Genomic DNA, 13,929 nt, shown 5'->3' on the forward strand with positions numbered 1-13,929 from the left:
TTATGCTGATGTCCAACTGGGCCCTGTGGTTGCTATTTACAGTTTGTTATACGAGATAACATCGCCCTCTTTTTCATACTGTGGACTAGAGATGAGATTATCCCAACATCACCAGGTTTTAGAGCTTTTCAAGATAAAAAAAAAACAGTCAAAAGACGTCAGTAAAGCCGTTGTTATGAGGATTACTTGAACTCCTCAACAATGAATGTTGGGAATCACAGGTGACACAGCAAAGTTTGAGAAGTTTCTAGTTGCTGGTCTTCTTCGCCACCGTGTGGTTGATATAAGAAGCTGAAACGATAATTTCATTCACAGGACAAGTTCATTCACTGGAGCAAATACAGGAGGGACTGTTAAAGCTGGTCGGGTGAATAGGGGGAGAAGAAGTTTGTGAAGCTTTGGGACTGGGACAGAGATGTGCTCTGGTCCAGTTCAGCAACTGAGTTAGATGACATTTTAACATGAAATTAGAGGATAAGCCCCGTTAGCTGCGTCATCTTATTTTAAAGAGATATGGACCATTTAGAAGGCAATAAAAGACGTTTCTAGAAAATAACATCATGAGACAGCATTTATTCTATCGGCAATATACGACCAAGATGAATAAAGTATTTTTTATATTCTATTCTAATGCAGCCGTTGCTGCTTTAAATCTGTGTGGCGATCCTTTGACAATTGAACTAACACAAAGTGCCCACAAAAGTGAAGTTATAAGCCACATCGAGGATATTTGTTTGACAGCCATAAAGACGGTCCGGGTTCCCCATCATATGCCGTCTATTATTCCGAAGTAATGTGGGCTATCAGAGTTCAAGTGTGACTATCAGAGTTCAAGACCCTTTCCCTCTGAGTTTCTTGTAAAGTTGTATCCAAATAAATACGTATTTGAAGAGTGTCGTGCAATAATTCGCAATACATATGAGAGAAAAATTCGTTTAACGTTATCGTTTGAATTTTGACCGCTAGAGGCCGCTAGCGATTCACTGCAGCACCTGAACAGCGGCGTCTGCGGTTGTGAGTCGTTTGCTTGACTTGTCTGTCTTTGTTGTTAGGTAGGTTGTCAGGGCAGCACATCAACCAGTTAGCTCACACGGGATTAAGGGACTTTAAATAATGATGACACATGTTTCCATCAAAGAAATCTACTGTCAGCACATTTGCTCGAAGCCTTCCCGTTTCTTTGGGTCAGAACTGCAGAGACGTCAGCGTCGCTTTCTATCCAAACAGCCGAAGGTTTGCAGTGGGGTGTGCTCCGTAGCTAGCCAAGCTGCTCAGATTTGCTAACGCTAAACGGCTGACTACGTTCAGGAGACACGGTTAGTCCGTTGGATTTTTTAGCTTACCTTGTAACATTTCTTGTTCGACTGATTTGAAATCGTGGGATCCAAAAATGGAAGACGCTCTGGAAAATTTCATAGAGGAGGAAGAATTCGACAGCAGTGGCAAACTATCAATACCGTATAATCCCCGTGGTCGGTCCACCCGACTGCACGTCCAGAGGAGCAATGTCTGCTCTCGTGCTTATTTCGTTGTTGTCATGGTTTTCTTCCATGTGTACATCATAAACATTATCGCCCTACTGCTCTACGTGCACTATAACAACGGCCCCGTGGATTTAGTCGGTGGAGACGGAGGTTCCTCGGTAACCGTCAGTGACAGCGGAAACAGCCTGCCCCAACCTGCACCGCCGCCAAGAGAACTCCATGCGGAGGACTACAGTCAAAGTTTCAGCCTCCTTCGCATTGAGGGGATACGGGTAAGAGACGGGCGTAACGTCGGTATGAATCAGTATGACACTTTACCTCCCTGATGGAAAGAGTCCCGAAGTGCAGTGGCAGTAATTTCACTTTGTAAACGCACAACTGTCATTACCTTAAAGAGTCATTCGGTCACAGTTACGGGGAGATTACTGAACGAGGCCGCCAGGCAGTCTTGTCCCATTCCAGAATGATATGCCCAAGAGAGACGGTCAAATAGATCCACAGTGAGACAAAAAACAATCAGAAAGAGATTGGAAATTGTCCAGGAGTGTCACAGAATGGCTGCTGAGGGATGCACAACAACCTGAATTGCATACAAACAACCACTAAGAGATGTCGAATTTCAGCATGCATTCTAAATGCCTTCTCTACAGGTTGGACATGTTCAGCAGGTGTCCCTTGAACCAGACAGGATGCACGAAATGAAGACTCTCAGCCTGAAGCCTCTGCTATTTGGTAAGTGCAGGGTCATGTTTTTTTTATATTAACTGCTTTTCGTGACAGGATGGCATTTCAGTGGGATTTAAGAGGAGGGATACTCCTGTCCAAAGTCAGATCAAGGCATCTTGTGAACCGATCAGTGTTGTGTCATTTTCAGCACAAGAGTAAACCTTTGTTTTTACATTAGCTGACACACAGGTGTTGTAGACTGTAGATCGCGGCTGAATTGTCAGTGATCTGAAAAAAACAACAGCAGTCCATTGATGATGTCTGCAAAAGGGAGCATTTCAGCCGTGTTCCATAATACCGCTACGATATGGCACCTAAAACAAAAAACACTGGAAGTGAGTGACAGTAACTCAGGCAATGGCTGCGCTGAAAGCAAAACACACTGGAGGATTTGTTTTAAACAGGAGGGAGATTTCCTTCAGACAGCAACAGGGCTATCAATTTTAAAGAGAGGCTAACCGTTTGATGCTTCAGGTTTTCAAACCATCGCCACCAGCCACAGTGTGCCCAGCTGTGTCATACCTGCATTTCAGACACCAAGGCCTTTACAACAAGGTGGCCACCTTCCAGGTCTTTTGTGAGATTCGCCTGCTGTTGGTCTTTGCTCCTGGTCATTGTGGAATGTCGAATGTAACCCAAAATTCCAAAATCACAGCTCCACTATCCCATGAGGTGATTAGATGAAAGCTATTTAGACAGACATGTTTTAGTTTGCTTTCTTTGTGAGAGAAAACAATAGGAAGAACAAAGAATCCAGGAATTTTTTTATTTATTCATTGCAGTTTTACTGAAATGTCAGGCAGAAACAGTGGATTGATTGAGTTGACTATAAACAGTGTGCACTCTTTTAACTCTATTATCGAGCGTACTACAGGTACCAGATTGGGGTTGGTGCCAGCAACGGTCGAGACCCCATTTAGAACAGAAAATTCAAACCCATGCAATTCAAGACCAGCAATATTAAATTAAGGTTTACAAATACAGTATATACAACTTCTTTTTTTTTTTCATTATTACATCAACTTCCAAAGCCATATGTGTTGGTGTTTGGCATGCTCTTTTGTGACCAACATAGTATTTCCTCCATCGCAGCTTGTTTTAAAAGTTATTAGGAAAGAAAACAGAGCAAGTATTATTTACAATTGGAGGTCTATGGTTGAATTCTAAGCTATTTCCCCTAACCATAGTTTGTTTCTCTATTTCGGTTATGTCTGATTATTATTTTTTTTAACTTGACACAATGTTAGTTCCTGCATGTGTGACGTTTCCATTTGCGTGCGGCTGCCATTAGGTTCTTGTCCTGTCTTTGCCAGGCGTAAGCCTTGTTGACCACCAGACGCTCCCCCTGCACCGTACCGGTCACTAAGAAGGTACCGCCTCGTGGATGCTGCCTTGTCATGTTCCTTACACAGGTGGCATCCCTCTCCAGCCACAGCTCAATGCGCGAGCGAATCTGCCCACCTAACAGGGGCCCATGCTTCAGGACATCCAGTTCACCAGCCAATGAGAATTGAGATAGACTTACTGGACTGTACTTGAGCCTCGTTAGACGTAGTTTCACAACTGGGAAGACATCAGATAAGCACAATGCCTGAGTAGTATCTATTTATGGAGCGGTGGACTTTGGTGTGATAATTATAAACAAGAATAGATGCAGAGAGGGGTTATCGGTAGAGGAATGTGGGTACTCACCAAAATCACTCCTGCAAAAGGTCTCCAGCGTGTCTCTTGAAGAAGAGGCCTCCTCCAGCTCACAATCCCGGCAGCTTGCCTGAGGCACTGAAATAGTCAAAGCACTCATTAGATGACTAGTTTAATGAAGTCAACTCAAGCTTGTGTGTCTCTGTAGCTTCTCACCTCTGCGCCCTCCCGTGTGAGCAGTGGTGTTTGTGATGGAGGAGATGCACATGAGATGGTCTGCGGGATACTGGTCACACTGCAGAATTTCAGGCCAGGGGTAGCCATAGCAACTCATGATTGGAGCGCAGCTGTCCCGCACAGATTCGCACACACTTCTGCAGGGTGATATAAACCTGACAATGAAGCAATAGGCGGGGGTGGGGTGGGGTGGAGTGGGAGTGGGAGGGGGAGGATTAGATAACTGATTTGAATTGTTAACTTAGTGGTAGATAACATTTGGTGTTTTTTGTTAGTTTCTCTCGACTAAAAGGTGTCAATGTGACCTGTGGAGGTGGTGGTGCTTTGATGGTCTGAAATCTGTGAAACCAGAGCCTTTCCACCAAGGCTTGCACCAATTTAGAGAGATGTCAAAAGGGTTTTGTCCCTTGATGACCGTGGGTCTTTGTAACATTGTCGTAACATTTTACTGTTTAGGTTTCTGTAGCTAAAACTGGGCTTTATCTGTCGTTCTCTTCCCACTAGAATCCTCATATTGGGACCCTGTCTACAGCACGACTGCAGTGCGAAAAAGTGACGGCTTGCGACGGTCACATTTTCTACAAAAAGCAAATTTATTTTAACTTTGACCCGTTTTGTGCAAACTTACCTGTCAAGGCAGATGGGAGCGAAAAGAGAGCAGAGGAAGATGCGGGCGTCAGGGTGGCACTCTCTTGCAAGTAGTGGCAGCCAGCTTGCACTCTGTTGCACAGCCTCAGCTGGAGACTCGTGGCCCAGCAGGTTGGGCATCCTCATGTTGTCATAGCCGATGTTTTGGCACAAGGCCATGCCCGACGGGATGGGCACACAGCGAGAGGAGCTGCGGGGTTCCCATAGTCCACCGTCACTGATTGAAAGTGTCGACCTGAAGTTGGCTGGAGCACCAAGCTCTCCCCACCCTTCACCATCATCTTTCGCAGCAGCTCCTGGTTTAGATGGATGAGTATTTCCCAATGCCGTTTCACTGCTGCTCGCTATACTTGTCCTGTCCCTGGCTTTGTCCTTGAGTCCTGATCGACTCCTGCCCTCTGTCCTTACGTGTCTCTCCAGCCCTCCCTTTACTCTACCAGGACTCAGTGCTGATGGGCTGCAAGGCCCAGCGAGAAGAAAGAGAAATAACAGAGAGGCTGAATAGGAGGACATTCTGGTTATAGAATGAGGAAATGTTGTCGTCTTGAGACAGAAGTCTGAAAGTAGGAGAAATGCTGAAGTAATAATGATCTCTGTGTGACAGTGGAGGAGAGGATGGCAGAATAGGTGTATTTATAGTGGGCAGTGAACGGATTTGCATAGGAAGGGGAAAGGGGAGGTGTAAAGAGCCGTAGGAAGAAGGGGTGGGGTAGAAATTGTAATGTTAAGAGTAATTTGCATTCACTTCCATTTATGAGTATCTGACATAGCTGAAGATTTACTAAGTGAATTAATTGAATTTTGTCCACCGCTTGGACTGAGGAAGATGCTTTCCCTCATGTCGTGAAACTCCACATTTTCCTTTCAGCATTTCCTTTCAACCCACATTTATGCCTTTTGTAGTAAAGATAACAAATATCTGCGCACCAGGTCAAATAAACCTTCAAGAGAAGTTAATCAAAATATCTCTTGAAACAGCAAAACTTGCGAGACCCGTTGGTAGAAAAAAGGGGCACACTGCATGGGCATTTGTATGTGTGTGAGGATACAAAACAAAATTTGTGTTGTCCTGCTGTGTAGACATGGCCTGATTCCTGTTCTGACAAGCAGGTCACTTCCTTTCCGGGGGAGAAGGACCGACAGTTGGTGGGAGGGAGAAGAGGAAGGTTCAGTCCCTCTTCATTCATATCAGTTGTCCAGATTAATGAGGCTTGACTGGACAATGGGGATTAACCAAGGGTACAGTGTAAGAGACACATGTGACAAACAAGGCCTCTACTGTACAAGGCGCCAACCTGCCGGAAACCTTTCATTAGAGGGGGTCATGACTGACAGACACGGTTGGATTGCCGATGAAAAAGGGAAAATCGTGGAACTGTACTATCTTCACACTTTAAGATAAAAGTAAAGTGTGGAAGATGAAGAACTGTGGGGTGTACTGGTTCAGGTTTTCCAGTAAGTTTAGAATGTGTAATGAGACTAAGCACAACAAAAATCTGATACTCTGTTACTCTTTGTGCTAAATGATATTAGCAGTTCCTGGCTCCCTGAGGACTGCGCTGTCCTCTCTGTGGAAGAAACCCAGTGTTGTCTCTCATTAAAACTGCCTTTGGGACAGGCTGAACTGCAAATGACTGTGAATAGTATGTATAGACACAAGGGAGTAGCTTGTATTTATTACATAAAGCTATGTACATTGCCATTATGGAGTTCTTCTGCTTAAAGACCGACTAAAACAGCAGGGAGGACAGGTATTAGTGCATCGTATACAATTCAATTCTTGAGCCTTGTTTTAAGGCAGTTCATTTTAATCATGTAAAAAAGCCCTATGTTTACCTATATTTTCCAGTTTGCTCAATTATTACAACATGTGTTTGTATGTATCTTTTTATTATATTTGATCAAAGGTGCTGAAGGGCTAGTGGGATTTGCTGGGTTTTTATCAGCTTGCATTGATTAGACTGTCTCAAAAGGTTTTGTTACACTCTAATCAGTCAAAGATCAAGTCACAGCTGACAGAGATCTTTCTGATCCACTTAACTCTAATCAGTCAATTAACTTTGCTCCCGTTCATTAAGGAACCATTTTACTCACGTGTCTGCAGAAGTTCTAAGTGTTACTTTTCAAACTAAAATGTTCCAAAATGAATTTAAGTGGCATTTTCATAATTGCTGAAATGTTTCTAAGTAGCTTTATTGTTACCTAACAGTCATGTGTAATCTCAAGGTGTGAACGTGTGAGACATCATGCACAACAGCAACTCTCAGGAAGTCAAGCGCAGTTTATCTGGTTTTGATTAGCCTTACCTAATCTCTAAACCAATTTCTTTGGTTTATCATAAATCTTTTATCCACACTTTCATCTCAGTTAGGGATTTGTGATCGAGTTAAGGTGACTCATGGAAAAATCCCACTATACTGTATGGGATTTGTAATGATAAAACTAGATCTGCGCAGTTGATTTCACTGATTTCAGTGACAATATGAACTAAATATGTCTGCTTTTTGGATGCGTGTTGCCCGATATGTAGTCCCTCACAGCATTTGCCGCTCTTGTTTCATGTTTTTGATAGAGATCCCTGGCTTCCTGTCAGAAGAGGAGTGCCGGGTGGTGGTGCAGCTGGCTCAGCTCAAGGGTTTGATGGACAGCCACACAGTAGCGCCGAGCCAGAGACAAGAGGAATTTAACCAGCCACTACTTTCTCTCAGCACAGAGGAGGTCTTCGGTCTATTGGATCTCAATCAAGATGGGCTGCTTCAGAAGCAGGAGGTGACGACAAAGAAACACCGAGCATCCCATAGAGCTCCAGGAGAAAAACTGATTTCTTGGAACAAATTTCATGAGCTGTCAGAACATTGTTTACTTTTTGGTGAAATTAGAAAAACATTGTGGTCTTTCCTCCAGATTGTGAGTCATTCTCGCTCTCGAGATGGAACTTGGTTGAGCCCAGACAACCTACGGCAGATACTGACGGGTCTGGAAGCCTGCCCTACAGGTCTGTGCTCCTGCGGTACATTTAGGTTTGTACATACAGGTGGGACTGGTCTCTCTGATTCCATTTAGGGAAGAGTATAATTCATTTTGAGAAACCAAACAAAACAAAAACTGAAAGTTTTCATAATTTGCTGAATAGGTTTTTTTTTTTCTGAGATGCTTATCCAGCAGTCCAGAAACCTTGTTAATTTTCAGTTTAGATGCAGGTAGTAAATTAAGACACATTTTTAAGATGGTTGAAATTCATCCTCGTGTTTCTGTGCTACCACTTACATTTTTAACTAATGAATCTACCAGACTGGTGGACCTCAGCTTTGTGTGTGTGTGTCTGTGTGTGTTTGTGCCATGGCTGTGTACTGGTAAGTGTACAGTAGACTGCTGACTGGTGGCTGTGGTTGCGTGCAAGTCTTTGTGAGTGGCAAGGCAGGAAGAGGGGTGACACCATTTTGACCTGATGCTATTGTGCCAGGCGTGCTACACATCCCAGTCCGGATGTGCCTTGTCCTATCTCATTAAAACCTGTTTATTCTCTAACCCCCTTCCTTAATTTCCCCCCGGATACCCTGTCTCCCACAACTCCCTTCTCCACTCTCTTTGGATGGCCCACCCCCCCTCCCCGACCATCTCTACTTTGGCACCCCAGAGCTATTGTTGCGGCTGGGGCGCGGCCTCCCAGGGGAACTGATGGAGGCCAGACAATTTCAGCTGAGAGTACTAGCACATGGCTGAACAAAAGGGGAAGAAATAGGGGGAGAAAGAGGCTGTAGTAGAATATTTTTCACTGAACAAGAACTCAAGTGTGCATTCTATTGTGTTTAAATCGGGACAAGTTGGTTTAATGCTTTCTCTACTTTTGTATCTCTGACAGGGATGCTGACATTGGGAGACTTTAGGCATGTTTATGATGTGTCCCAACTTCCAGGAGAGCAGCAAAGTGAGAAGCTCCACACTCACTTCAAACAGAGAAGCAAGCATGCCTGGCTTTATCAAGGGCCCGGATCCCATCATGTGCTGCAGACACTCAGGAAGAGGTCACTACTGTACCTATTCCCACTTTGTCAAGCTCTGAGTCACCAATAAACTTGTAATTGAAATGAAACATCCTATTTCACTTTCTTCTGTTTTTTTACTCAGAGTCATCGGTTTGACACATTTGCCCTCTGCTCTGGCTGAACTGAGTGAACCACTGCAGGTAATCCGCTATGAGCACGGAGACTTTAGCAATGCCCATTATGACAGCAGCCCTTCCCGCTCAGAGACCACCTGTGGGCACACACGACTGGCAGGAAACACATCTTCTCTCACAGAGGTCTCTTGCAGGTATCTATGATTTATGCATTATTTTCTTATTTTTTTTCATATTCCATTTACTTTTCAAGTTATACATATGTATATTTTGTTGTTGTTTTCATTATTGTGAGGTGTTTTTAATAGGTTGTAGGGTTCATTGTTAAGTTTCCTCCTTTTAAGTGTAATTTTATTCCAATGCCATGCTTTAGAAAGTTAGTGTTTGAGTACTAATAAAATGAAAGGAAAAATACTTTATTTACCCCAAAGGGAAATTGTAATGTTGCCTCGACAATCGGTATAAACTGTCATTATGTACGGTTATTAGTGGCCGGCAGGAGCAGTCTCCTCTTTCGGAGGTGACGAAGGAGCCTCTTCCTGAACACATTCTTTTTTTTTTGTTTGTTTTCAACGCTATATTATGTAGAAGGTGGGCAGTGTTGTTTCTTATGTTCATTCCAGAGCAATCCCCAACACAGAGCCAGCTTTTTCTTTTTAAAATTAGTTTAACTTTCCTTGAGGCACTGACTGAAATGCTGGTGCCCTAACAGATGGCTGCAGAGCAGATTGCACTCTCCACCACAGACTTATAAAAGATATTCAACATCTTGGTGCAGACACTGAAAGACCTAAGCTTCCTTAAGAACTAGTCTGCTCTGTCCCTTCTTGAGGACAGCCTCAGAGTTTCATTTCCATTCCAGTCTGCTGTCCAGGTAAATCGTCAGGAATCTGTATTCCTGAACCACCTCCACCTCATCCGTTTGGCTTATTCCTGCTCCTCCTAAAATCAACAGTCCTTTCCTCTACCTTGTTTACATTCAAGATGAGGTGATTGTTCCCACACCATGCCACAAAGTGGTTGGTCATTTCACTTATACTCAGCCTTTTATCCATCACTGACACACCCAACAACTGCAGAGGTGACAGGAGTCTGAATTATATTGGAAGTCTGAGGTGTACAGAGTCAAGAGAAACGGTGAGAGTTCAGTCCTCGGTGGTGCTCCTGTGCTGCTGACCACCTTCTCAGACACACAACCTTTGATTCTCACAAACCTGTCTGTTTGCGAGGTAGTCATTAGCCTGTTGTGGAGGCATCCACCTGTATTTTCTGGAGTTTCTTACATAACGGTACAAACTGAGTGATATTAAAAGCACCGGGGAAATCAAAGAACATGGTCCTCATCGGCTTTGTCCAGATATGGGTGGGCTCGCTGAATCAGAAAACAACGTTTTCTTTTAACAAAACAATGTCCCTTTTGGTTATGGGAGACATTTGAGAGTCACCCGTATTTGTTACTTCTTGTTCTCGTCATAGATATCTGACCGTCTTATTCTACCTCAGCTCTGTAGAGGATGGTGGTGAAATCACCTTCCCTGTGGCAGACAATCGCACCTATGAAGAGCAGGTGAATTTACTTTCATGATCTGTTATATTCTTTTTTTTTTAACCACTTTGAAAGCATGACAACTATACTTGACCGTCCTGCTTCTGAAGATGCAGTAATATGATGACCAAACATTACCATGTTTTGAATATATAGAAATATAGGGAGTTTGTAGGTAAAAATGAGGTACACGCTTATACATTTACCACACCTTCAGCTCTACCTTTATGGGGTTCATACTGGACAAAATCTTTTGTCATTCAAAAAGAACATTGTTGCAAACGTGCATTTTCACATTTGAAACGAATGAACTTCAGCATCTTACAACTAAAGAGGTTTTGCTTGAAAGAGTCGGTGACAAAGACTGGTAGACACTTGTGCTTAACCTCCACAGAAAAGTTATTCTTGGGTATATACTAGCTTCTGAAGCGGAGGGTGCATTTACTTTTTCCAGTGATTAAAGTCACTTCAATTGACATTTTCGTTACATAAATTATTGAAAGTCGAAATGTTCGTTTTTTGGCGTTGTTCGTGTGTACACTCTTTCTTTTTTGTACAATGCTTCAAACAAAAGAACTGAACGTTTTGTTGTCAGGATATGTTGAACTTGTCAGCAGTTTCCATGGGATGCCGACGATCACAGACACAAGCTTTTAGTTGTTTTTGCGTGTTTCAGGCACTGGTCCAGAATGGAGTTGATTTGACAGACACCCAGCAGACATGCGGCAGAGGGAATCTGAGAATGAAACCCACTGCTGGGACGGCCCTCCTCTGGTACAACCACCTCTCTGACGGTAGAGGTAAGAATAGAAAGCTTTAGCTGTATCATATGCGCACCCAAACATGCAAGTGTTCTTTTCTTTATCCCAGTGTTTTTAGTTTTTATTTGAATAAATATTCATTTGGAGTTTAATACTGACAGGACACAGGAAAATTCTCGTAATGCGTATGGAAAAAAAAACAAAAAACTATTTACTAGTATATTTGTAGAATCTGTACAGAGCAGACAAAGCTGGCAACCAATACTGAAAGGTCATGTTATTCAGGAACCAGATAGTTTTTAGAAAACTATATACACACAAAAAATAATCTGATTTTAGACGGATAGCAGGGGGAAATTGTCCTGTCCTGAAAAATCTACATTTGAAGTATTCCTTCTATATTACTCATACCTGTGCTGCCAATAGTAAATTCTGCACATATTGTTTGTCATCATTAGCATGGTTGTGTAGCGAGAGAGTTCAGACACTGAACTGTCCCCCCTGCAATCTAAGTCTAATCCCATTAAAAAGTCAAAAAATGTCATCTCCAAGCGTACCAGTGTCACAATCAAGGGTTAAAGTATCACTGCCGTCTTATATACTGTAAGGCAGCTGCTTTTGGCCAAAAGAATAGTGTTGAGTGTCTACATGGGGTAGACAGAGCCACCGTATATCAAGATTAGAAAGTGTCCTTTTTTTTTTTTTTTTTTTTTTTTTTTTTTGTCCAAATCTACATCCGTAAATGCTTTTGGTCTTTTCCCCCTGGCTTCCACAGGTTGGATGGGTGAGCTAGATGAGTATTCCCTGCATGGCGACTGCCCAATGAAGCGAGGGGTGAAGTGGGTGGCCAACAGCTGGGTAAATGTGGACCCAGATTACCAACAGCAGGCTCGCTACCAGAGACTAGTTGCCCAAAGGCAACAAGCTTCATCTGACACGGAGGACCATTATCAATCTCTTTCACACAGTGACCTCCACCAAGATCTATAGCCAGGTGTTGTACTGACATGACAAAGCAAGTTTACTTTTACAACTGAGTCCTTTTTTATATCAATGAATCCAGTGAGGTCTGGATGGTATTTCCACAATGTCGAATGTTGAAATCAAAATGAAAATTGCACACTATAGCATCACATATCATCTCCTTTCAATAAAACTTTGATTTAGTTTTTGATATAAACTACAAGGGGAGGGTTTGACCAGTTTCATCGCAGTTAAGCCATGAGTAACATATCATTATCTAACAGAATGAATGACATTCTTTTTAAACTGCGCCTTAATTGCATAAAACATATTTAGAATATACTATATGTTGACACCATCATGGGATTTGTTAAGGATGTAGTCATATCTGAGATGAGCCTGATTACAAGCCTTCCATGTAGTTTCACTAGGCATCTATTGTTAGGGAATTAAAGCCTTTTGTTAAAAGCCATGCCGCAACAGTCCCATACAAATGTGTTTCTAAGGGGAATTTTTGTGAGACTTTGTATGTAAGCTGTTCCTCAGTTAGTTTCCAGAATGAATTAACTTTTATCGTGAAGTGTTATTTAACAAGATGTTATACCTACTTTTAGTTTTTTCGAACTTGTGTGTTTCTAATCCCCACAACTGAAACATATTTATTGTCTCATACTATTTATTTAAGTTTAATTTATTTAAATGTTATTTATTGCCACTATTTGAGTTAAAGGAATGCGTATTTATAACAGCTTGACGTTGCACTGGATCTGTCACTGTGTCTTATTGTACTTACATGTTTTGAAATGCTATGGAATATGCTGTATAAACCTATGCTTTATTAGTGCTGTTGTGTGATTGTTTTCCTCTACTGTTGTTGTGCTCGATGACCACTAGATGTCACCCGACACCAAGTGTAGCACTGAAAATCAATGACTCAAGAGACCTTAATTAAGTGCAAAATGAGCACAAGAATTAAGAGAAATATATCTGTAAGTTTAGAAGTATTATGAAATAATTTATATAAGAACAAAGTTTGATGGCTCATCTCATTCACAAATCATCACAAATGGTTGCTGGATCTGTGTTGGTAAGTAACGTGTAAGCAAAATTTAAATGCATGGTGCCCATACATGGATAAATTGAGGTTTAACATTAAGTTACATTTTAGAATCTGGCTATAGCACTTTTAGCAGCTGTAAAATAGTGATGTAACTATTAAGGTGAACGATGTGGTGGATTCAAGAGTACATTACAGATGGGTGCATCAACGGCATTGCTGTAATTGTGAGTGCCCTGCTGTAGAAAGGAGTCTAAATTCTGTAGAATACTGTGAAAAGTTTGTATCATACGTTTTTATGAGTTAAATTCGTAATACAGTACAGTGTTTTTGGTGGGCACTTTGGTGCCATCAGGGTTCCCCGCCACCCTGCCTGCTGGTGTTGGAAAGTATTTAGGTACTTGTACTGGAATCCAGGTATTAGGTACTTTATTTAAACTTTACCATTTAAGCGGATTTAAACTACCACTGAACTACGTTCATAAGGGAAGTACATACTTTGTCCTCCGATATTTGTCTTTTAAAAAAGGTAGCCACTTTTTCATTAGCCAGATTTTGCACAACAGATGGCACATAAACTCTTGAAATACAACACATTGTCAAAGGCTGAAACAGCCACAGTATCAACAGTTTGGTACTTTTTGCTTTCACTAGCCTACATTTTGCTGTTGGCATGTGTTTCACTCTAAAGTTGTTGTCTTTTACTTTTACTTGTCATGTAAAAATTCTAACAGCGTTGTATTGGT

General features: G+C 42.1%; 2 protein-coding genes across 2 annotated transcripts; one reads left to right on the forward strand and one right to left on the reverse strand.

Moving 5' to 3' along the window:
• The first annotated feature begins 1,034 nt into the window (after positions 1-1,034).
• LOC142390970 (transmembrane prolyl 4-hydroxylase-like) lies at positions 1,035-12,940 on the forward strand. The gene is made up of 9 exons (XM_075476881.1): positions 1,035-1,756; positions 2,135-2,216; positions 7,309-7,505; positions 7,641-7,731; positions 8,599-8,761; positions 8,865-9,050; positions 10,333-10,423; positions 11,079-11,202; positions 11,939-12,940. The coding sequence occupies exons 1-9, from the start codon at positions 1,391-1,393 to the stop codon at positions 12,151-12,153; spliced, it is 1,515 nt and encodes a 504-aa protein (XP_075332996.1). The 5' UTR covers positions 1,035-1,390; the 3' UTR covers positions 12,154-12,940.
• On the reverse strand, positions 2,971-4,934 carry LOC142390972 (secreted frizzled-related protein 5). Its single transcript, XM_075476882.1, has 4 exons — positions 4,717-4,934; positions 4,068-4,243; positions 3,903-3,989; positions 2,971-3,773 (listed from the first exon to the last, which is right to left on the reverse strand). The coding sequence occupies exons 1-4, from the start codon at positions 4,893-4,895 to the stop codon at positions 3,454-3,456; spliced, it is 762 nt and encodes a 253-aa protein (XP_075332997.1). The 5' UTR covers positions 4,896-4,934; the 3' UTR covers positions 2,971-3,453.
• Positions 12,941-13,929: the final 989 nt, after the last annotated feature.

Source organism: Odontesthes bonariensis, chromosome 10 (genome assembly GCF_027942865.1).
Source record: "Odontesthes bonariensis isolate fOdoBon6 chromosome 10, fOdoBon6.hap1, whole genome shotgun sequence".
NCBI classification, from domain to species: domain Eukaryota; kingdom Metazoa; phylum Chordata; class Actinopteri; order Atheriniformes; family Atherinopsidae; genus Odontesthes; species Odontesthes bonariensis.